Raw genomic sequence first — 26,062 nt, 5'->3', positions numbered from 1 at the left:
ATCAATGGATTTGGGAATGTGGAATGAACCAGAAGAGCTGGCAGCATATGGGAAGAGAAGTCCACACAAGCTGGTTCTTTATTCAAGGGGCTTTATACTTTCCAGGAATCCCAAATAAGAGTGTGTAAGAAAAGAACCAGCAGAGAGGAAAATCATTTTCTTTCTGTTCTCCCGGGACCATACATCTTCCACCACATGTCCACAGGCTTACAGAAAACTGTTCCCTGCCAGTCCCCATACCCAGCTTCTCTATGCTCAGCACAGGAGTATGTAGCACAATTAATAAAAACCCAGAGACAAATATTGGGATTTAGTCTGAAGGTGTAAAAAGCAAAACAGTCAGTCACTGACTCTTACCTCTACCTCAGTCTGAAATGGTGATTCTACCTCCAGGAATCTCAGAATGAGACTGAAAGCTGTCTCTTCTCATTTTATATTCCTCTCTAGAGCTGGGCTCAAAGGCATGCACCACTCACTACTCTCTACTTACTATGACAAACTAGTGTGGTTACTGTGTTTAAAGGTATGTGTTATTACTGCCTGATCTATAAGGCTGACCAGTGGGGTTGTTTTAGTCTCTTATCTGCAGGTAACCTTCATTTATTGAAATACAAATGAAATATCACTACAGTAAACTGAAGATATGAACCACGTCCCACCATGACACTTCTTGACCCACCTTTAGATCAGACACATCTCTGTAGCACTGCTCAGAGCGAGTGTGGTCTGACAGCTGTACATTCCAGAAGCAGGGGAGCTGATACACCAGGAAGGGGTTTTGTTTGATGACAGCATTGAAAATATCCTGTGGAATAAAAGCCAAGGACACAGTCAAGTGAGTGGGCAGGTTTAACTTACAGGAGGACATCTCTCAAACACCATGCTCTGGAAATAGGATTGCTCCCATTGTGGACAGTTTTCCCTACTGCTTTCTTCAGGAACCAATGGTTAACGTCTGGGTAGGAGCAGAGGAATGTCATAGGCCAAACAAGCTCACTTGATGCTTGGGGGTCCAGATGGTCATAATCCAGTGAGGTCACACTGGGCCGATAGGTAGTGACTTTCCCGTGTTGACTATCATGAAATAAATCAAGTCTCTTATCTTCCCCTTATCCTACTATAGGTAGGAGCCCTGTCATATCCTGAGCCTTCATGAGAGGAAACAGTGTGATGCCAAGTGGCTCAACTCATCCCGAGGGTTGAGACAAATGATAAATGCTTATTTCAAGTAGCTCTTTCTCAGGGCTTTTGGTTGGCTTAGTGATGGATGCTCCTTGAATTTCTGATGGCCACAGTACCTAGAATGCAACTCCCTATTTCAAACTCCTATTCCAAGTTTTCTAGAAAGAAATGTTTTAAAGCATTTTTGAGCTCCCTTAAAGCCTAATATGTAACCCCACTTATTAACCAGCTACTTGACAGGTGGTTCTGGGAGGTGAATTACGGGCCTTCATGGCACAAGATAGGTAAAGAAACTATCCTCATTGGACATATTTTACACACACACACAATTGCTAACTTTGGGGGCATACACTCAGGTCACTGCTACCTAATTTGAAATATAAGGACAGCGCACAACTTTTGCCTCAGGTCCTAGACAGCATCTGAGTTATTTTAGTTTTTCACTCACTCATGCTGTATCTCATTGCTTGGGAAAGGAGGTCAGTTTTTGTCTCCTAGGGAAATACTGAATAATAATGCTTTTAAAAAAAGAAATAAAAAGTTATATAACCTTGCATATTTTCTTGTTTCCTCTTTGTATTTGGAAACTTTGTGGGACTCTGACAAAGGAGTCCTGAGGCATGAACTAATTTCAGAAAGGAAGAAATGAAAACCCAGAGAGAGCATCTTCACATCTTAAGATGATCAGAAACATCACAAGAAGGTAAAATATAAGTGAGAGGTCTTGAGTTCTGAGGTCAAATAGATTCATGCCTTTCCCAATCAAAATGAGACACGTGTTTTTATAAAATTAGTTAATCATTTGTTGGAGTTGAAGGACATTCTCAGACTGTCTGCTTAATTTCTCTTTTTTCCCTGCTTAAATGATATTCCCTTGAGTTTAGGGCTACCAGGATGAGGATCACAATAATGGTTTTATCCTACACATTACATGCTGCTTTTCAGATGCATGTGAAATATCTGGAAAATACACCATGGCATTTTCTGGTCATAGGCAGCATGTGCATTCCACACTGGTGGTAAAGATGGTATTGATGCCTTTTCACATAACAGACTATCATCCACTTGTGACTCTGATTCCATAAACAATGAAGTTTCTGAGTAAAGAGCCTGGACTTTAACACTGAAACACGGGCTAGTGGTTTAAAGCACTGGCTGCTCTTCCAGAAGAGCCAGGTTTGATTCCCAGCACCCACATGGAGGTTTACAGGCATATGTAAACTTCAGTTGTAGAGGATCTGACAACCTCTTCTGGCCTCCATGGACACCAGGTACAAATGAAGTCCAGAGACATACATGTGGGCAAAATAAGTTTACACATAAAGTAAATAAAGAAAAAATATTGGGTCCTTTACTGTTATCTTCCTACACGTCTTAGTATACAATGTTCACTGAATGTCTTTTGACGGAGTGTATGAAAGAAACAATGAATTGAGACCATTCAATTATTAACAGAAGTCTTTGGGGGGCTGGAGAGATGGCTCAACGGTTAAGAGCATTCCCTGCTCTTCCAAAGGTCCTCAGTTCAATTCCCAGCAACCATATGGTGGCTCACAACCATCTGTAATGAGGTCTGGTGCCCTCTTCTGGTCTGCAGGCATACATACAGACAGAATATTGTGTACATAATAAAAAACAAACAAACAAAAAACCAGAAGTCTTTGAGAAACAGACCAGTTCTGCTGTGCTTTGGCATCTGGAATATTGTATCAAAGATCCACATGCTAAACTACTAGTCCTAAATGCTGAATTACCACTGGAGGTGCTTAAACCTTTGATAGGTAGGATATAGTGGAAAGTTTTAAGGCCACTGGGAGAACACATGTGAGGGGGACTGTGGAACCTTAGTGTCTTCTTTGATGTCCTTATTGTAAGGGGAGCAGATAGATAAGATCCTCCATGTGCTCACCAGTGTTATGGTTTTAGACCAAGAGCAATATGGTCAACCAACTATGGGTTAAACTTACTTAACTGTGATCCAAAATGAACCGCATAATCTAGGCATAGTGGCATATACACGCCCATCTTAGAGCTTGGTAAACAGAGGCAGAAGAATTGCTAGTTCAAAATAGCAAGAAGTATACCCTGGGAATCTGTTTGAGAAAGAAAACAATGAACTAAACAAAACGGTAACAAAAAACCCTTTCTCAGTGTTTACTGTAGTAACAATACAACAAGCACTAAGAGGAAGGTACTCAGGTGTAAGGATTCCTGTCACTAGCCACTCACCTGGTCAGCCAAAGAGGTAGACAGCATGCCCATGAGTTCCCTCTCTGCTGTCAGCCTCCACATCTGTTCCCATTTCATCTTGCGCAGCTTATCCAGAAGCAATAGTATGACTCCTGGGCAACAGTATAGGATAGAAGAACAAGAGCAGCAATGAGATGTAACTAGAGACACTAGCCACTCTGGGACAGCCTGATCACCTAAAAGGACAAGCTTTCCCTCCAGATCTCAGGCAATGAGCCTTCACCATACAGGGTGTATGGCTTGAAGATGAGTCTTGGCCTCAGCACCAGGCTCTGCCAGATACTGATCAAGTGTAAAACAAAATCACATCTCTGAAACATCCCCACTACATAGGAAAGAGTATTAAGGTGAATAAGTAATGCTTAGTACTTTCTGGAGATATTTTGTGATGATAGTTGCACTATTGAATTAAAATAATAAGTTTCTATTATTTATTCACTATTTACAGATTATATCACAGTAATAATAAGAGATCCTGCTGTCAACTTGATGTGCATTACATTTCTCACAAATAGTAGCTTCTTTTCTATGTTTTTCCTGGAGACAAGGCACCCTTAGTATGGCTGATAAGTGGCACTTGCACAACACACACCATTTGCTTTTTTCAGGAAAAATACAACAACTTTTCTACAACTTTACTTTACTCCAATTACATGTTTTTGTTTCACTTACTAAACATTTCTTTTTGTTTGAGAGTTTGCCTTCATGTATGCATATGTGCATTTGGTATTCACAGAGACCAGAAAAGGGTCCCTGATTTTCTGCAATTTGAATTACAGAAGGCTGTGAGCTGCTGTGTGGGTGCTGGGAATAGAACTCAAGTAATGTTCAAGAGCAAGTGCTATTAACCTATGAGCCGTCATTTTAACCCCTTCTAAGTACATTATTTGACAGAACTGACCAGTCACACCTCCTTGCCTTAGTGTTCCTGACTTAAGAACTGCTTTCCTTGGGTCAATGATAATTAATATGCGTGTCAATTATTGGAAAGGCAGTGCTCATGTTGGGTTTTTAATGCAAATGTCAAAGTTTTGTGTTCATAAGAAACTATTAACAAGAGCCTATTACTTCCTTCTCATCTTTTTTTCATGGTGTGATTTTATAGGGATGAATGTGAGCAAGTGGGGCAGGATGTAGGGTAGTTTTCCATTGAATCCATTCTTACGTTTGGAAAAAGGGAAAAAAATTAAATATAGTACTAAGGCCAAAAATTCAAAATAGTTCTAACAAAGAACATGTAATTTGGCTTAGCTGAGTGAATTGGAGACAGCTACCTACTAACAACTCAGTCCACGTGGGCAGAAAAAGCCATAATCAGAAGAGGCCACATGGCCAAGGTAGTGAAGGGACTTGCTACACATTTGGGTCCTCAAAGCAATCCAATTCATTATGATCAATTGAGCAGATGGGCCACTGTCTAGGCAGGTAAAAAATTAGTTGACACCTAGATATAACTGACTTCCTCCTTCCAGTCAGACATTTTTTACTTATTCTAGTGGTACATGTTTGTAGGAAAAGTATATTCATCATTTACAGAAGGCTTTAGGCAGAGAAAGTTTGACACATTTGGAAGAGTAGAGTAATACAGAGATGTGTATTTATGAGTCACAAGGTGCAGTACACTGACTGCCTATCTCCTTCATGCATATTGGCTTTTCTTGAATTCCATCTTCTTTAATGTTCCAAGATCCTTTGAAAACAACTGTCATCCTTATTTTGCTGGAGGGGAAACTGAGAGGCTAACTTAGGCACATGTCTAATTTAGAGTTGAAAAACAGGCACACCAATATGGGTGTGCCTTACTCCAAAGCCAATGATACAGATGTATGAAAATGTCACAACAAAATCTCTTACTTCCATGCTAAAAATGCTTAGTTAAAGAGTCTTATTTATTTTGGGAGGACAATAAAGTAATTTTGGGGGAGATACAAAATAGAAAAATATAGTGATATAAGACAAGGAAGACAAAAGCAGAACCCAGTCTTAAGTGTGTGAGAGACTTCATCAACTCTTATTGAAAAAGCTAATTTAAACTAGATAAAGTCAATGCTTTAATATATAAAGAGAGGCTGGGCAAGCTGTAGGTAGTGATAAAAAATTTTAAGGAACATTCTTAAAAGTCGAGGTCTATGTGAAACTATGGAGTCTGAGCTTAGCATCAGCACTTTTAAATGGTACTATGTCTTGGTGGATAGGGTGACAGACTTGGTTCAGCACCAACAGCTAGGCTCTTTGGAGAGGATGTGAAGTCAAGAATTGAGAACCAACTGCAGAAACTCAAGACTTCTATCCCAGTTTCAGAGTATTATGAGATGTAACTTAATTCTATAATGATTATATTTCAAGTCAACAAAACCCATGGAAATTAATGTATGAATTACCCTATACCCAGGCACCATAAATGCCCAAAATAAAACATGATCGATGAACCAAAAGATCCATCATGTCCTTGTACCTGCTCCTTTCTTTAGACACAATCAATCTCCTGAGGTGGTTGTTTTATGTCTTTGTATGTCCTCACATTTTTTATCTCTATCCATATGATAATAAACAATACTTGGTGGGTTTTCTGGTGTATGTGTTTCATATCACACATGTTCTATTCTAACTTGCCTGTATATTTACTGTTTACTTAAAAATATTTAAAATATTTTATGTGAGTGAGCATGTTCACGTGTGTTTGGGTGTAGGCATGTGGGCAAGTACATGTGTACATGTGTTTGTATGTATAAGGATGTCAGAAGATAATCTAAGGTATTTTTTCTTACTGGGTACTGTCTAACTTGTTTAATTATTTACTTATTTATTTTTTGAAACTGGGCTGGGAGAAGAAGTTAGTTGAAATTTCTAAACAAAAGCTATCTAGATAAAAAAGAATAGGAATAATATTTAGGCAGGGGAAGGAAGCGTGGCATGTCAAGGCAGATGCTCTTCCCTGAAGGGCATGTCTCTAGAGAAGGACATGCAACATCTATCAGGTTATAAGTATTTCCTACCATATCTCAAGAGCAGAGCTTAATAGAAAGATTAAAAAGATGCTGAAAAGAACATTTGTCTTTGCTCACAAATCTATAATTAGTCACAAATTATTTATATAATACATATCTTCACACACTCAGACTGATGCCCAGAAGGAGCCTTCTGGAACATGGAACTGCCACCAATGGGGATGCTTAATGCAAGGACAGAACATTGCAGCAACTTGGTCTGAGAACATTACACACTGCTAAGGACCCCTGAAAAAGTCACTGGGTGTCTGAACCCCAGTTTCTTATTTGTAACCTAGAGACTATCTCACAACAGAGGCAAGATTGAATAGGCATGATACTCATGGAAAATATAATATGATAATTGATGTCTATAGCTAGGAATTCATTTTCTAGCCTGTATTCACATACCACCCTAAATATCTTCAAAAACATCCTCTCTCTGTGTAATGAACTGGACACTTGAAATACTGACATATTTTCAGGGCCATATCTCTCTACTCTTTTGGCAATATTCAACTTAGGGTGTAAAAGCAATCTGTGGTTATTAGAAAACCCCTCGGGGTTATTGAAAGTGATAGTTAAAGGGCACAATCAAGAAAAAGCAAAATAGTAAAGGAAAGAAGATCCACCACATCGAAAATTACGTGCATAAATTAATGTATTGAGCAGTAAAAACAGCCAGCTTAAGATGTCAAACAGAATCACAATGACAAAAGCGTCTAACAGATACTACTTTCTTCCAGGGCTAGGAGTTTGTGATAAGTAGGTAGGAGAATTGAGAGTGGCATATTCAAGAACAGAATTCCAAACAACTAAAAAAAATAGTCAACATACTTGTTTCTAAGAATGAGAGAAACCTCTGCTATTTATTGTCATTAGCCCCACGCTATAGGGAGACACACTAATTGACCACAACAGTCCTCCAAATCATGAATGGCACATAACCACTTGATAACTAAGTTCTGAAAAATATACATTTCCTCATTAAGGTGTCTAATTATAACTTGTTGAATGTGCATAATTCCCGCTGGAATTTATAAAAATTAATGCACATAACTGCAAAATTGGGACAAGCCTTTAAAGTGAACTCTGATTCAAATTACAGAATTGGTACCATAGGAAATAGAACCTTTACAACATCATACTTAAATAAATGCTGTGCTTATTCTTTGGCAGTCGGGCAGAAGGTGGTGCCAAAAACCTTGACTTTGGCCTTTGTTTGCATTTGCTGCTGTTTTATCTGCCCATTTCCAGAATTGCTGTTGGTGTTCAGGAGTGTGGAGCCTGCCCTTTGCCTTAGGGTGTTATGCACAGAGGTTGCGGCCTTAAATTTGGCAGGACCTTCCACTGCAATTGGCTGGGATGTGTGGGGCCAAGCAGGGTTTTATTGACAGCTGTCATGCCAGAAGCATAAGAGACCAACATGATATAAATAAACAAATAATCAAGTGCTTCTCCTGTGTACATGTGGTCTAGTGGTAGACTATATTTTATCTATGGATTAGAAGGCAGGGCTGTTATCCTCTGTACCAACTGAGGATGGAGCGAAGCTCACACCCGAAATGGCAAGGAGAACAAGACAGTATCTATGAGAGAAGAGAAAGAGAAGTACCCTTTAAAACACTGCTTTGTTTTGGGTTAAATATTGGGTTTTGTTGCACTATTAAAGGGAGATAAAGCTGAAGACAGCGACGCTTAGCTAGCATCTACCTGGTAACTGTTCACAAGAGTTTGGATTCTTTATTTATGTGACCTATGATTCTTACGAGGGAGATGAAATGCTCCTCATTTTAGAGATGAAGACTAAGGCTCACATATGACTATCAGTTGCAAAATTAATCATATTGGATGTCATGTTGCTCCATGTATGTGTGTGTGTGTGTGTGTGTGTGCGTGTTCAAACTTGCTCATATGTAAACAGGGGAGGCCCAGTTCTACCAGAGTTCTCAATCCAATACAAAGTAGTTCCTCCTGGAAGGAGAAGGAAGGAGACCTTAGGGCATCTGCAGGTAGCCACTGTACAGATCTGGCAGGACAGAAACATCAGAGCTTCCTGAAGACTGTCCTGTGTGATGATGATGGCAGGCATGATCCTGTGTAAGTGATCATGGTTACTGGCTGGAGACCAGAAAGACTGGTATCAGGACTTGCTGAAAGCCAGAGCAACTGTCTTCTTCCTGCATGTGAGCACACCCAACAGATCTCTCAGCAAGTATAGGACTAGCTCTTACTAGCAAGGGGAGCTAAAAGAAAACTTCCTCAGTACAGTAGTTGTTTCCTTGTTGCTATGACCAAATACATGATGAAGGTGACTTAAGGGAAGAAGTATTTTAGCTCATAGTTTGAGGGGACATGGTTAGGTCATAATGGTGAGAAGTTGTGGCCCCTGAACCTCCATGGCAATAGGGGTGTGAGGCTGCCTGCTCACATTTCAGAATACTGGGAAGCAGAAAAATGAGAATGCTGATATGCAGGTGTTTTTCACTCCCCCCCAATTCAAAATGGAATCCTAGCTTATGGGGATGTTACTGCTACTCTTCCTTGGAAATGCCCTCAAAGGCACATCCAAAGGCATGCCCAACTAATGCCCAAGTGTTTCTTAATCCAGTCACATTGACAATCAAAACCAACCACCAAATCAGGCAAACACCTGAGGTCTGCGTGACCAAGACCTTTCTTAAGGGAAGCTCTCCCTTCCCTCCCTTCTCCTCTTAGTTTCTTTCTTTGCATCTCAGCATCAATGATTGAGCTAAATGAAAGAATCAGCTTAGGACAGGCTTGGTTAATTCAGACCACAAACTTCCTCTATTCAGGGGGGAAATAGGAGTTCCCAAGTGGCTACATAATTCCAATAGACAAGACCAGTTCACAGCAGACTGTGGAAAAACCTATTCCTTAATTCAGTGAAAGATGTGCAGGAAATAGTTAAACAAGTTGAGAAGGTGGTAGAAGAAACAAAGTATTTAACATAACTTATGCATAGTGAGTTGTAAAGGTGTTTATTTACCAGAATTTTGGGTATAATTTATTGTGTCTCCCTTTGCTTAGTCCTGCCTAGGTTCTGTCTACACTTCTTCAGCTCCCCCTCACCATTTGAAGATGACTTGTTCCTTAGTCCTCTGGTGGTTCTTGTGGCTTTGCTGATCAGACCAATGAAAGTTCTGGTGGACACCAAGCAGATGCTTCATGGAAAGCTCTGAGGGCACATGGGCTCTCTTACTTGAACCATTTATGAATGTGACCCTCACAGTCATGGCTTTCCTCCCTCTGCTTTGAAGCACTTGTTTCATTACAAGTTTGAACCAATAATGAAGGTGAGTTTATTAAAAGTTATTCAATTTAAGAACTGTGCTGATTTTTCCTTGGCATCACCTTTGATTATAAAAACTAAAGAATTCTGCAGACTACTTTTTGTTTCTTTGAGTTTTTTTTTTCTTTCCTGAAAGTGGGGGGAGGGGCAGCAGAGAGAGAATCAGAGAGAGGGAACATTTGTAAGAAAGGATGCTTGAAAGTGTGAGAGACAGAATCTTATCTAACAACTTCCACTTATATTTGCTAGTTTCTTTTTTCTTTTTTTTATTAAAAGTTTGCTTTATTTTTCTGGGGAGCCAAGTGCTAGCTATTAATGACAAATTTCTTTTCCATTTTTTTCAAATGCTTTCAGAACAGTTAGAATAACCTTATCAATAATTAAATAAACTAGGCTCCTATGTTTCTATCCACATCTGGATTGTTCAGTTGATCAGGAACTCTTGATTCCTTTACCTTTGAGTTCTTGACTATATCTCCAAATACAAAACAACTGATAGGCTCCTGCTGACCCCCACAAAGAAATTAACAGCAAAACGCTCCAATTTTTAGTATAATTAAAGTGAGTAACTTGACTAAATAAGCCCTATAACTATCAACACAGGGAACTGAGCTGTGCTGAGTTTCTCTGCAGTTTCTCTGAGTTTCTGGCCATTGTCAGCTAACCTGCACACACCAATCCCCATTTCATTCTTGGAGCCCAGAAAAACATAAACTGTTTAGGGCCCTGCCATGTGGTTGTATAGTGGCCTCAATTTCTCTGGCATCAACAATTATACTTTATCCATGAACTGGTGGTAGAAGACCTGCAGGCCTTGGGCACAGTGGCATAGGGATCAAGAGTAGTTATGTGGGAGAGCCACTGTGTCCTCATTCCTGGCTGACAAGGAAGGGCACTTGGGGAAAGGTGCCTTAGGGCAGAGGAGCACGCTTAGTACTGTGGAGAGAAAGTGAAGGAGTTGGTTTCTTTTTTAAGTATTGGTGGGATAAGTTATAATGATGCTCAAACCTTACAAAAAGCTGATGGTCGGAAGATGCGGCGGATGTGGGATGGTCCAAGCATGAAATAGTGAAGCCCAAAATGAGAGCAGATCGCCCCACTACAATTAAATCAAGTAGGTTTTTGGGGGGCTGGTCTGCAGAGTGGTAGGCCTTTTATTGGCGAGGTACCCTGGCAAACGGGGAGCCTGGTCCTGTTCCTGAAGACCCTCCTGAGTGGGGAGAGTGTTCTTGGCCCTCGGCGGAACCCAGGAAACCGAGCGGGGGCATTCCCCGATCACCTTGACTCTCCGGTCAGTCTGCGAGGGCTGCTCTCCTCTGCTGGGGCTGCTCCTCTTCTGCTACGACCTCTCTCCCTGGCCCATCCCAGCTTGCGCCCAAGGGCCTCCTTCCTTCTCCCTCCTTTCCACCTTCACCCAGTTCAGCCTATTTGGGTCGGGTGCCTGGGGCAGTGGGCAGCGGGAGTTTCTGTGTTTTGGTGGCTGCCCTGCAGAATGGTAGGCCTTTTATTGGTGAGGTCCCTGGCGAATGGGGAGCCTGGTCCTGTTCCTAAAGACCCTTCTGAGTGGTGAGAGGGATCTTGACCCGCAGCGGGAACCAGGAGACGGAGCGGAGAGAGGGCATTTTGTAAGTAGGGCCCCTGGCCAGCAGGGAAACCTGATCCTGTTTTACAAGACCCATTAGATAGCATCGATAGGAGGAGATGGGCAGGCACCAAGGCAAGAATTCACCCAACAATCTGAAAAACAACATGTAAACACCAGAACCCAATGATCTTACAACAGAAGGACTTGAACACCCTAACACAGCAGAAATGGAAAAAAAATTGACTTTATGAAAGCAATAGAGTCCCTTAAACAACATGTAAAAAATGCCCTTATAAAAATGGATGAGAAGTATAACAAAAACTTTGAAGAAATGAGTAAATAAGTAAATAATACCCTGGGAAACCAAGAAGAAACGATTAAACAGGTAATGGAAACAATTCAAGAATTGAAAACTGAAATGGAAGCAAGGAAGAAAACACAAACTGAGGACCCGCTGGATATGGAAAATCTGGGTCACCGAGCAAACTACAGAAACAAGCATAATCAATAGAATACAAGAGATAGAAGAAAGAATCTCAGATTCTGAGGACACCATAGAAAATAAACACACTGACCAAAGAAAACAGCAAAGCCAACAAACTCTCATCACATAACATTCAGGAAATATGGCACACAATAAAAAGACCAAACCTAAGAATAATAGGGATAGAAGAAGGAGAAGAGTCACAGCTCAAAATCCTCTTAGGACTGCTTTCATAGTGTCCCATAAGTTTGAATATGTTGTTTCTTTATTTTCATTGAATTCAAGGAAGACTTTAATTTCTTTCTTTATTTCTTCCTTGACCCAGGTGTGGTTCAGTAGTTGACTGTTCAGTTTCCATGAGTTTGTAGGCTTTCTGGGGGTAGCATTGTTGTTGAATTCTAATTTTAGTCCATGGTGATCTGATAAGACACAGGTGGTTACTAATATTTTTTTGTAACTGTGAAAATTTGCTTTGTTACCGAGTATGTGGTCAATTTTCAAGAAGGTTCTGAGCTGCATAGAAGGTATATTCTTTCCTATTTGGGTGGAATGTTCTATAGATGTCTGTTAAGTCCATTTGATTCATTACCTCCATTAATTCTCTTATTTTTCTGTTAGGTTTCTGTCTGACTGAACTGTCCATTGGTGAGAGAGGAGTGTTGAAGTCTCCTACTATTAGTGTGTGCGGTTTGATGGCTGCCTTGAGTTTTAGTAATGTTTCTTTTATGTACGTTGGTGCTTTTATATTAGGGGCATAGATATTCAAGACTGAGACTTCATCCTGATGAATTGTTCCTGTTATAAGTATAAAATGTCCCTCTCCATCTCTTCTGATTGATTTAAGTTTGAAATCAACTTTGTTGGAAATTAGTATGGCCACTCCTGCTTGTTTCTTAGGTCCATGTGCTTGATAAGCCTTTTGCCAGCCCTTTACTCTGAGTAGGTGCCTGTCTTTGTGGTTGAGGTGTGTTTCTTGTAAACAGCAGAACAAAAAGAACACACAGAGACTCAACCAAGAAAGAGAAATACAGGCCAATCTCACTCATGAACATCGATGCAAAAATCCTCAATAAAATACTGGCAAACCGAATCCAAGAACACATGAGAAAAATTATCCATTATGATCAAGTAGACTTCATCCCAGAGATGCAGGGATGGTTCAACATTCGCAAATTTATCAATGTAATCCATTATACAAATAAACTGAAAGAAAAAAACCATATGATCATTTCATTAGATGCTGAAAAAGCATTTGACAAAATTCAACATCCCTTTATGATAAAAGTCTTGGAGAGATTAGGGATACAAGGGTCATACCTAAATATAATAAAAGCTATTTACAGCAAGCCGACAGCTAACAACAAATTAAATGGAGAGAAACTCAATGCCATCCCACTAAAATCAGGAACACGGTGAGGCTGTCCACTCTCTCCATACCTCTTCCATATAGTGCTTGAAGTTCTAGCAATAACAATAAGACAACATAAGGGGATCAAGGGGATTCGAATTGGAAAGGAAGAAGTTAAACTTTCATTATTTGCAGATGATATGATAGTGTACATAAGCGACCCCAAAAACTCCACCAAAGAACTCCTACAGCTGATAAACACCTTTAGTAATGTGGCAGGATATAAGATCAACTCCAAAAAATCAGTTGCCCTCCTATACACAAAGGATATGGAAGCAGAGAGGGAAATCAGAGAAGCATCACCATTCACGATAGCCAGAAACAGCATAAAATATCTTGGGGTAACTCTAACCAAGGAAGTGAAAGATCTATTTGACAAGATTTTAAGGCATTGAAGAAAGAAATTGAAGGGGATACCAGAAAATGGAAGGATCTCCCTTGCTCTTGGATTGGAAGGATCAACATAGTAAAAATGGCAATTCTACCAAAGGCAATTTATAGATTCAATGCAATCCCCATCAAGGTCCCATCAAAATTCTTCACAGATCTTGAGAGGACAATAATCAACTTTATATGGAAAAACAAAAAACCCAGGATAGCCAAAACAATCTTATACAATAAAGGAACTTCTGGAGGCATTACCATCCCTGACTTCAAACTCTACTACAGAGCTACAGTAATGAAAACAGCGTGGTATTGGCATAAAAACAGAGAAGTCGACCAATGGAATTGTATAGAAGACCCAGATTTTAACCCACAAACCTATGAACACCTCATTTTCTATAAAGGAGCTAAAACTATACAATGGAAGAAAGAAAGCATCTTCAACAAATGGTGCTGGCAAAACTGGATGTCAACATGTAGAAGAATGAAAATAGACCCATATCTATCACCATGCACAGAACTCAAGTCCAAATGGATCAAAGACCTCAATATCAATCTGAACACACTGAACCTGATAGAAGAGAAAGTGGGAAGTACCCTACAACATATGGGCACAGGAGATCGCTTCCTATGTATAACCCCAGCAGCACAGATATTAAGGGCAACATTGAATAAATGGGACCTACTGAAACTGAGAAGCTTCTGTAAAGCAAAGGACACTGTCACTAAGACAAAAAGGCAAACTACTGACTGGGAGAAGATCTTCACCAACCCTGCAACAGACAAAGGTCTGATCACCAAAATATATAAAGAACTCAAAAGACTAGACTCTAAAATGCTAATTAACCCAATTAAAAAATGGGGCTCTAAACTGAACAGAGAATTCTCAACAGAAGAAGTTCAAATGGCCAAAAGACACTTAAGGTCATGCTCAACCTCCTTAGCAATCAGGGAAATGCAAATCAAAACAACTTGAGATATCACCTTACATCTGTCAGAATGGCTAAAATCAAAAACACCAATGATAGTCTTTGCTGGAGAGGTTGTGGAGGAAGGGGTACCCTCATCCATTGCTGGTGGGAATGCAAACTTGTACAACCACTTTGGAAATCAGTGTTGTGGTTTCTCAGGAAATTCAGGATCCACCTACCCCAGGACCCAGCAATACCACTCTTGGGAATATACCCAAGAGATGCCCTATCATATTACAAAAGCATTTGTTCAACTATGTTCATAGCAGCGTTATTTGTAATAGCCGGAACCTGGAAACAACCTAGATGTCCTGTAATGGAAGAATGGATGAAGAAAGTGTGGAATATATACACATTAGAGTACTACTCAGCGGTAAAAAACAATGACTTCTTGAATTTTGCATGCAAATGGATGGAAATAGAAAACACTATCCTGAGTGACGTAACCCAGACCCAAAAAGAGGAACATGGGATGTATTCAGTCATAATTGGTTTCTAGCCATAAATAAAGGTCATTGAGTCTATAATTTGTGATCCTAAAGAAGCTAAATGAGAAGGTGAACCCAAAGAAAAACATTTAGTTATCCTCCTGGATATGGTAAGTAGACAAGATTGCCGGGCAAAACATTGGGATCTTGGGGGTGGGGTGGGATGGGGGTAGGGGGAGATGGGGAGTGAAAAGTGAGAAGTGGAGGATGGGGGAACTTGGGGAAATGGGATGATTAGCATAAAGGAAGGGTGGATAAGGGAGCAGGGAAGCACATATCTTAATTAAGGGAGCCATCTTAGGGTTGGCAAGAGACTTGAACCTAGAGAGGCTCCCAGGTGCCCAGGGCATTGTCCCCAGTTAGTTCCTTGGGCAGCTGAGGATAGGGAACCTGAAATGGCCCTATCTTATAGCCATACTGATGAATATCTTGCATATCACCATAGAACCTTCATCTGGCGATGGATGGAGCACCACAGCACCAGAATGAGCTCCCAAGGTCCCAATGAGGAGAAGAAGGAAGGAGACCATGAGCAAGGAAGTCAGGACAGTGAGGGGCGCACCCACCCAACGAGACACTGGAACTGATCTATTGGGAGCTCACCAAGACCAGCTGGATTGTGACTAAAAAGAATGGGATGAAACTGGACTCTCTGAACACGGCGGACAATGAGGGCTGATGAGAAGCCAAGGACAATGGCACTGGGTTTTGATCCTACTTCATGTTCTGGCTTTGTGGGAGCCTAGACAGTTTGGATGCTCACCTTCCTAGACCTGGATGGAGGGGGGAGGACCTTGGACTTTCCACAGGGCAGGGTACCCTGACTGCTCTTTGGACTGGAGAGGGAGGGGGAGAGGGTTGGGGGGAGAGAGAGAGGAGGGGGAGGGAAATGGGAGGCTGGGAGGAGGCGGAATTTTTCTTTCAATAAAAAAAAAAAAGAAAAACACAATAGAGAAAAAAAAGCTGATTGTCTCCACTTACTTATTTATCCATTCAATAAAAGCTCACTGGGTGGCTTATACACATCAGCTATTGGGTATTCAGAGATAAAGAGTACTCAGATAGAGAGCACTAAGCAAGGGCTGGGTCTGAACGTCCCTCAAAGGCCCAGATTCAATAATAGTCTTGATCTTGGCACTAATCATAGACAGTAAATGAGGTAGATGAGGAAGGGCCTATTAGGAAGTCATTAATGTTACTGGGGGTACAGTATTAAAGGGTGTTTTGTGATCTTGACTCCATAATTTCAGTTCCTAGCACCCACATGATAGTCCACAACCATACGCAATCCAAGTTCAAAGGGATTCAATTCCTTCTTCTGACATCTGTGGGCACCAGGCACACATGTGCCTCATACACATAAAATAAATAAATCTAAAAAAAGAAAGACTATGACAGGGCTACAAATATAAAGCATTAAGATCTGCAAACTACTTTTACTTTTTTTATTTTGCTCAACCAACATTTTATGAAAGAAGAAAATATATTTAGAGAACACTGAGTATAGCTTTAAGAAGTTCTACAGTTGCTCCTGCAACCTTGGTGGAACCCTGAAACACCGCTTGCTCCAATATTGAGGAGACTTATGGGGCGAATGAACAGCTACATGGTGAGACCCCCCACTCTCTAGGACCTCCATAGTGGGAAAAAACTATGGGCACTTCCCCCAACTCCCTTGGCTTTTCAAGCCAGCCAGCAGGGAGTTTCCTGCAGCTAGGCTCCTCCAAGACCCACACCCATCCACTGGACCACCCAAGCTACTAGCCACACCCCACCTAAAAGCTGGGAGCTTGCAATAATACTGAGGGGACCAAGAGCTTGCTACAACACTGAGAAGATTAAAAGAGAGCACTGTAAGAGCAAACCAGGAGAGAAGACCAAGAGAGCAGACTTTCTGAGAGGCTTTCTGAGACAGACATTGACAGTACAGAGCAGACCAAGAAAAACCCCCAAACACTCAAGACAGCCACTGCAAGGATTAGACCAAGATGCAAAGACAATGATGACCTCATCTGAAGAAAGAGATGGGTAATTGCCAATGCAAGAATTTCTCCAACAACCTAAAAAGCAACATGGTAACACAGGAACTAAGCGGTCACACAACAGAAAGACTTGATCATCCTAACCCATAAGAAGCAGAAGAAAGGGACTTTAAATGTAACTTAATGAAAATGATGGAGACCTTTAAAGAGGAAATAAAAAACTCCCTTAAAAGAAATGGAGGAGCCGGGCGGTGGTGGCGCATGCCTTTAATCCCAGCACTTGGGAGGCAGAGGCAGGCGGATCTCTGTGAATTCGAGACCAGCCTGGTCTACAAGAGCTAGTTCCAGGACAGGCTCCAAAACCACAGAGAAACCCTGTCTCGAAAAAAACAAAAACAACAACAAAACAACAAAAAAAAGAAAAAAAATTCATGAAATTATTAAGTCCCTCAATGAAACACAAGAGACCCAAGGAAAAAACAAACAGGTGAAGGAAACAGTTCAAGACTTGAAGACTGAAATAGATATAATAAAAAAGCACAACCTGAGGGAATTCTGGGTATGGAAAATCTGGGTAAATGAACAGGAACTATAGAGACAAGTTAACCAACAGAATACAAGAGATAGAAGAAAGAATCTCAGAAGTTGAAGATACTATAGAGAAAATAGACTCATTGGTCAAAGAAAATATTAAATCCAACAAATTCTTCACACAAAACATGCAGGAAATCTGGGACACCATGAACAGACTAAACCTAAGAATAATAGGTGTAGAAGGGGGAGAATAACGCTAGCTCAAAGGCACAGAAAATATATTCAACAAAATCATAGAAGAAAACTTTCCCAACCTAAAGAAGGATATCCCTAAAAGAAGGTACAAAAAGCTTACAGAACACCAAATAGACTGGGTCAAAAACAGTTCCCTCTTAGAGGTTTTCTTTCTGTGAAGAGACACAATAACAGAAATTCTTATAGAGAAAACACTAAATTTGGGTGGCTAACATAGAGTTTCAGAGATTTAGGCCATTATCATTTTGACAGGAGATACAGCATCATGCAGGCAGATGTAGTGCTGGGGTAGTAACTGAGATCCTACATCTTGCAGGCAACAGGAAGTGGTCTCAGACAGTAGGTGGTATCCTGAGCATAGTCTGCCTCCCCCCACCACAGTGACACATTTTCTCCAATAATAAGGCCGTACCTCCTAACAGTGCCATTCCCTATGAGATTTGGGGGACAATCACATTCAAACTACCACAGGTACAAAGCAACTTTCCATACTTTTCTATAGGAAAAAAACTGTAAGATAAAATTATTTGATATAACACAAGTAGAAGAAAAAGGAAGAAGGGAAGTAGCCAGTGAGGGTAAGAAAGAAAAAAAGAGAAACAAACAAGGAAAGAAGGAGAGAGATAGAGAGAGAGAGAGAGAGAGAGAGAGAGAGAGAGAGAGAGAGAGAGAGAGAGAGAGAGAGAGAATGACGCTCAGTTGCTTTAACAGCATGGGATGTGATCATTCCATTCCTTGATCTCTGGGAATGGTTGCCTGCTGGGACCCGATTCGAGAGGCCGCCATTACAAGATGGCACTTGGCCCCGGCCTCGCTTGTGAACAACTCCATATTAGGCAATGCAGTGGAACCGTGCCTCTCGCATGTGCAGTGACGATGATGTGCTTAGGGCCAATCCCGTGGCCAGGAGCATCGGCAGGCACGCATCGGCCAATCCAGGCACGACTCATTCCCTTACCCCCTATATAAGCAGCTGCTGCTTGGCACTCGGGGCCCCTCGCTTCCGCTCTCCCTTCAACCAAGAGGCTCCAATAAAGTGTGATTTGGGAAGAATCCTCGTCTGGTGGTTGTCTTTTCCTGCTGGTCAGGGAGTTCGCCGCAACTGATGCCAGAAACCCGGGACGCTGGGACAAGCTTTGGTACCGAGTGAGGGGCCAAAGAGGATTCAGAACTCGACACGCGGAGCGGCGACATCGGTGAGTGAGTCTCCCAGGTATGATGATTGCTGGGGTTGCACCTGAGGTGTTTTGCTTGATCTTTGTGGCCCTTATGATTGTTGTTTTTCTGTGCTGCTTTTGGTTGCACAGGGAAGGGAGGAGGGCACTGCAAGCACACCAGGACAGCCTATTAGAGTCGGATTCAAAAGGGGGGGACTTAGGCAGGTCTAGACAGAAAAGAATAAAGATAAAAAAGGATAGTAAAAAGGAAAAGGATAACAAGATAAAGGGTATACCTAGAGAAGAAACTCAAGAGGACCCTCAACGGGAGGAAGGGGATGAAAAGCAGAAAAACCGGATTTACCTACTCCTCACAGAGTTCACTGACTTAGATTTGTCGGACGATGAACTCAGCTCACAGGAAGAGGGGGAGCTAGAGGAGGAGGCTGCTAAGTATGAGGAAGAAAGGTATGAGCGGGACTATCACCGTCCCCCAGCCTATAACCCACCCGGTGCTCGCGCACCAATGGAGGGTGTGTCTCGCCCCTCGGCACCGCCATTAGGTGCACAAGCGGCTGAACCAGGAAGGGTTTGCCATTATATTAGTCAGAGCACTTGGGCACGCTTAGCCTCAGCATACCCGGTGATGGAGGATCCCGTCACCCATCATAGGTGGTATGAGCCAGCGCCATATGAACAACTAAAAGATCTGGTAACAGCAGTTAAGGATTTGGGGGCTACTGCAGATTATCCAATCGCCCTCCTGTGCAGACTTTGCACCTCAGTGCTGACGCCTACAGATTGGACAGAGATGGCTAGGGCCTGCTTGACTCAGGGACAGTTTCTGGATTTCAAGTCTCTGGTTGCCGATAGAGCCCATACCCAGGCTAGAGTTAATGCTCAAAATGGTCATCATGATTGGACAGCTGATATGCTTCTAGGACAAGGACAGTTCGCTGGCAACCAGGTTGAATTCCCTCTAGAGGTCTATCAGCAGATAAGTGATATTCACTACAAGGCCTGGAAGGCGCTCCCCAATAAGGGGGAGGTAGATGGAAATCTAACCAAAGTTATTCAGGGGCCTGTGGAGCCATTTTCAGACTTTGTGGCTAGGATGATGGAGGTTGCAGATAAAACGTTTGGCAGCTCTGAATACACCTTGCCCTTTGTGCAGCAGATTATTTTTGAACAAAGTATCAAGGAATGTCAGAGAGCCATAGCACCGGTCAGGCACAAGGGACTGGATGCCTGGATAAAGGCTTGTAGAGAGATCGGGGGTCCCTTGACTAATGCAGGACTTGCAGCCGCTATGCTTTCAGCCACAAAGTCAGCCCGTGATAATAAAGGAAAAGGGTGTTTTCGCTGTGGCCAGTTGGGGCACCTTAAATGAAACTGCCCCAATGGCAGTGGGCCACCAGGAACAGCCGTGAAACTGGGCCCACGTATGCCTGGTACTTGTCCCTGCTGTAAAAAGGGAAAGCATTGGGCTAATGAATGTCGTTCAGTTAAGGACATTAACGGCCATCCCATCCCACAAACTTCTAATCTTGAGTCAAAAAATGGGATGAGGGGCCCTCAACCCCGGGGCCCAAAAATATTTGGGGCATTTCAGACTTCAGTTCCAGCCCAGAACCCAGTAGGATCAACCCACCAGTCCGGAGGGCAACCATTGGTTCCGCAGAGATGGACCTCTGTGCCACCTCCGGAATGGTAATGACCCCGGAGGTAGGCATCCAGATACTGGGGACTGACATGTCCGGCCCCTTGCCACGGGGCCATGTGGGGATTGTCCTGGGGCGTTCCTCATCCACAATGAAAGGTTTGATTGTCCTTCCAGGAGTTATTGACCCTGATTATACGGGGCAGATCAAGCTCCCTTGTTATTCTCTCAATGGTGTCATCTCTATCACCCCTGGGCGATCGGCTTGCATAACTGTTTATTTTGCCTTCTCAGCATGAGAAGTTTCCCTTCACGGGTGCATCAAGGGTGAGTGCTGGTCTAGGCTCTACTGGAGTTGATCTAGCCTGTTTATCAATGGCCTTGGACAATAGGCCTGTTTTACAGTTGATAATTGAAGGAAGGACTTTCTCAGGCCTGGTGGATACAGGGGCAGACCGAAACATTATCAGAAACCAGGACTGGCCGAAATAATGGCCCTTGCAACAATCCTCCCAGTCCTTACAGGGGCTGGGATATGCATGGACTCCATGCATAAGCTCCAGAGAACTAACCTGGAGGATGGAGGACCAACAAGGAAAGGTCCAGCCTTTTGTGGTAGATCTCCCGATCAGCTTATGGGGGAGGGACATCCAACAGCAGCTCAAGCTCAGATTAACCAATGAGTTTTCAGAAAAAAGCAAGGATATGATGCGGCAGCAGGGGTTTGTTCCCTCACAAGGTTTGGGGAGGTGCCTTCAAGGTATACCCCAACTGACTCCGCCAGCCAGCAAAACCGATCGAAGGGGACTGGGTTTTTCCTAGGGGCCACTGACATGTCGGCTTCTATTATAAGATCCTTGCCCATACCATGGGTAACAAACAAGGCAGTATGGGTACCCCAGTGGCCCCTTTCCCAGGAAAAACTGGAAGCCGCTAGACAATTGATTCAAGAACAGTTATTACTAGGTCATATTGAACCATCCGTGTCTCCATGGAACACCCCGATTTTTGTTGTAAAAAAGACATCGGGAAAATGGAGATTACTTCATGATTTGAGGGCTGTTAACAGTCAGATGCAAGTTATGGGCTCAACCCAGAGAGGCCTCCCGTTGCTATCAGCATTGCCAAGGGGTTGGCCTATCATGGTCCTGGATATTAAAGATTGTTTTTTCTCCATTCCTCTATGCCCACGAGATAGGGAGAGATTTGCTTTCACTGTACCTTCTGTCAATCATGAGCAACCAGATGCCCGTTTTCAATGGCGAGTTCTCCCACAGGGAATGGCCAATAGTCCCACTATGTGTCAGCTATTTGTGGATTCTGCCTTGATGGCTGTGAGGCAACAATACCCTTCTGTTAGAATTATTCATTACATGGATGATATCTTATTGGCAGCAGCGTCCCAACGGACGCTTGAAAATGCTTTTCAAAAGACAGTTCAAACCTTGGAGGCATATGGGTTAACCATAGCCCCTGACAAGGTACAAAGTTCTACGACAGCGAAATTCTTGGGATCTATTATTTCTCCGGATGCCATTCGTCCCCAGAAAGTTCTTATACGGACTCAGCATTTAAAAACTCTTAATGATTTTCAGCAATTGCTTGGGGATATTAACTGGATCCGGGGGTATCTTCACATACCTCGGTCCGAGCTGTTGCCTTTGTTTTCCATCCTGCAGGGTAATCCTGAAGTAACTTCCCCTCGCACCTTGACACCTGCAGCCATGCACTCCTTGCAAGAGGTTGAGAAAGCCCTATCCCAGGCTCAATTACATCGATATGATCCCTCTTTGCCTATTCTCTTGTGCATCTTAAAGACGAGACATTCACCCACAGGGGTCCTGTGGCAAACGGGGCCCTTATGGTGGTTGCATGGCAATTCCATTGGGACAAAAACACTTAGGTATTACCCCAACTTGGTGGCTGTTCAGGCTCTAAGTGGCATAAGGTTTTGCTTGTCCTCCTTTGCAAAAATGCCTGACAAATTAATTATACCCTATACCAAGGATCAGGTGGAGACTTTGGCTGCCACCGTGGACGATTGGGCCCTTTTGGTCTGCACTTTTCCAAATATCATAGATAATCATCTCCCTAAACATCCCATCCTAAGTTTTGTAGAAAATAACTTGATCTATTTCCCCCGAGTGACCTCCCTAAGACCAATAGCGGGAGCCTTGACTATATTTACTGATGGGTCCAAATCAGGGAAATGTGCTATGGTGGTGGGTAATCGACCACCGGAGGTTTTCAGCTACCAGCCCAGCACCCCCCAGGCCACAGAATGTCTGGTGGTGTTAGAAGTTTTTAAGAGATTCCAGGAGCCTTTTAATTTGTTCTCAGATTCTCAATATGTGGTTAATGCTGTCTCTTTGCTTGAGATAGTTGCCTCGGTTCGCCAAGCGAGCCCAGTATCTAATATTTTGCTGCAAATTCAACATTACATCTTACAGAGGAATGATCCGTTTTATATTGGTCATATTAGGGCACATACCTTATTACCTGGCTTTATGTCAGAGAATAATGCCAAAGCTGATCAAGCTACTAGAGCCATGGCTCTGGTTGCAGCTGACCCATTGCAGCTCGCTCAGGAGATTCATAATCTTTATCATGTACCTGCTGATACCCTTTGCAGAAAATTTTCCCTGTCTCGGAGTAATGCAAGAAACATTGTAAAAGCCTGTTCCTCTTGTGTCACCTTCTTTCATCCTCCTCACATAGGAGTTAATCCCCGAGGCTTGCGTCCAAATGCGTTGTGGCAAATGGATGTAACCCATGTTCCTGAGTTTGGAAAACTTAAATATCTTCATGTTTCTGTTGCTACCTATTCGGGTATCATATTTGCCACTCCATTGGCAGGAGAAAAGATCACCCATGTCAAGACCCACTGCCTAGAGGCCTGGGCGGCTTGGGGCAAACCCACCCGCCTTAAAACTGATAATGGCCCTGCTTATTCCTCAAAAGGTTTCCACGCCTTCTGTGCACAGCTTCAGGTGGAACATTCCACTGGCATACCCTACAATCCCCAAGGTTAGGGGATTGTGGAGAGGGCAAATAGAAGCCTTAAAGAACTCCTACAGAAACAGAAAGGGGGAATAGCGGAGATAGCTTCCCCCAGGAACAGAGTTGCACTGGCACTCTTTACTTTTAACTTTTTGATAGCTGACGGCCGGGGGCAGGACAGCTGCTGATCGGCATGCTGCAATGACCCTTGAAGATAAAGGGGAGGCCGTCATGTGGAAGGATGTGTTGGATAACAAATGGTATGGCCCGGATCCTGTCATCAGAAGATCCAGGGGAGCTATTTGTGTTTTCCCGCAGGGTCAAGAGGTGCCTCACTGGGTTCCGTGCCGATTGACAAGAACCATTAAGGATGATTCAATTGCTCCCCAGCCAATGGAGGAAGGCCATGATCTGGTGAAAGATGACGCCGCTGCTGTTCCTGATGATGGTGGCGATGACAATCCGGATTCGGGCGGAGCAGAGATGGGGAATACTGTCTGCCTTCCCTAAGCTGATTCCTGTTCGCCACAATGCCGTGGTTTTCCCCTGCTTTTTTATTACCAACAAGGATTTGGGCCTCCCCATGTTACAGGCTTTTTGGTTCAATGGAACCTTCTTAAAATCTGCTAACACCCTATAATAAATGGCTCCTCTGCAGGGTTAATGGCAGTTGCTCTGATCTCTCCCCTTTTTGTGTTACTTCAGGGAGGGCAGGCTGGACAGAGCAACTTTAGTTGTGCTACCAATACCACTAATAAGTGCAAAGTGAGTAATGGTACAGGCTATTCTGGGCCTCAATGGGCCCCCGCTAATTTCACTAGAGGCTGCAACAAAAGATTTTCAGATATCAGGAATGTTTTTTGCATGCTGCATAGGAGAATGTATAGTCTGCCTTTGGCTAATATGCCGCCTCCGAGCTCAAACATCTCGAGATAAGGTTGCGGTTCTACAAGCCTTAGCCGCTTTGGAGAATGGCGATTCACCCCAAGTATGGTTAAAAGGCCAGTAGGTTTGTTTCTTGCATAGCCTTTGCACTCTCAGGGAGAAATTCTCCATTGCACTGAGGAAGGTATGCATTTTTACTCTGAGTACTGCCTTTGCACCTCCCAGGAGTTTATTCCATTGCACGGGAGAAGGAGTACCAGGAGTTTTGGGCCTCCTTTGATCGGTCCTCGCATCATGAGGTGAGGACCTGAACGGGAGTAAGACCTCACTGGCCTACAGAGAAAAACAAAAAGGGGGAGCTGCTGGGAGCCGATTCGAGTGGCCGCCATTACAAGATGGCGCTTGGTCCCAGCCTCGCTTGTGAACAACTCCATATTAGGCAATGCAGTGGAACCGTGCCTCTCGCATGTGCAGTGACGATGATGTGCTTAGGGCCAATCCCGTGGCCAGGAGCATCGGCCAATCCAGGCACGACTCGTTCCCTTACCCCCTATATAAGCAGCCGCCGCTTGGCACTCGGGGACCCTCGCTTCCGCTCTCCCTTCAACCAAGAGGCTCCAATAAAGCGTGATTTGGGAAGAATCCTCGTCTGGTGGTCGTCTTTTCCTGCTGGTCAGGGAGTTCACCGCAGTTGCCTAGAGCTTTCTCAGCCCACTATTAACACCAAATATATAGCATCTCAAAATAACAACTGAAATCACATCCCATTACTATATGGAATCCCTCAATCCATGCACCACATCAAAATTTATCTTATGATCTCAAAAACTTAATTTTACATTGATGTAAAAGTTATTTGTGTGTTTGTACATGTAGAATTTTCTCTGTTGTACTTCTAAGTGTTTTATCTCCTATACTTCTTTTAAAATTCTTCTTGCATCCATATATACATGTGTGCAGATGCATGCTTACATGTGTGCAATGCACATCAAGAACCAAGGTTCACATCTAAGGACCTTTTTGATAAGTCTTCATCTTGCATATTGAAGCAGGCTCTCTCACTTGAATCTGAGCACACTGTTCTGTATAGTCTAGCTTGTTATCTTGTACTGGCTATCTCTGCCTTCTATGCGCTGGGATCACAGGAAGGCTGCCACACCTGGCACATACTTTTAAGGATTCTGGGGATCCAGACACAGGTCCTGATAACCGTTACACTGCTCTACCAGCAGAGCTGTCGCCCATCCTTGACTGTTAAATGGACACTTATTTTGACAATGTTTCTAGAAATTTAATGTTTCATTGGAAAAATGAAAAATTTTATTTATAATGTTCACATTTCTATTGTATATACATAACCATACAGTGTAGGGGGAGGATAAATCTATATGTTGTTAGAACAAAAATGCATGATAAAGTTTAAATCTATTCTATATTAAGTCTAAACATTAACTGACAAAATACTTCTGAAATTGTTATATATATATATATATAGTACAATTATATTTCATAATACATCCACTCAGTGTGTATGGGT

At 42.7% G+C, this 26,062-nt stretch overlaps 1 protein-coding gene and 1 pseudogene across 1 annotated transcript in view; both read right to left on the bottom strand.

Annotated features, from left to right (window-relative positions):
- The window catches only part of Large1 (LARGE xylosyl- and glucuronyltransferase 1), a 524,802-nt gene that overhangs the window by 76,298 nt on the left and 422,442 nt on the right, over positions 1 to 26,062 (bottom strand). The window contains exons 8-9 of the mRNA XM_057753624.1: positions 3,412 to 3,524; positions 680 to 805 (exon numbers count right to left, since the gene is read on the bottom strand). Coding sequence (XP_057609607.1) covers positions 680 to 805; positions 3,412 to 3,524 — 239 coding nt within the window. The remainder of the gene's footprint in view (positions 1 to 679; positions 806 to 3,411; positions 3,525 to 26,062) is intronic.
- LOC130863921 (mitochondrial pyruvate carrier 2-like) lies at positions 10,165 to 10,555 on the bottom strand (annotated as a pseudogene).

Source organism: Chionomys nivalis, chromosome 21 (genome assembly GCF_950005125.1).
Source record: "Chionomys nivalis chromosome 21, mChiNiv1.1, whole genome shotgun sequence".
In the NCBI taxonomy this organism is placed as follows: Eukaryota; Metazoa; Chordata; class Mammalia; order Rodentia; family Cricetidae; genus Chionomys; species Chionomys nivalis.
Note: the sequence above shows the minus strand (reverse complement) of the source record. Positions and strands in the feature narration are given on the sequence as shown.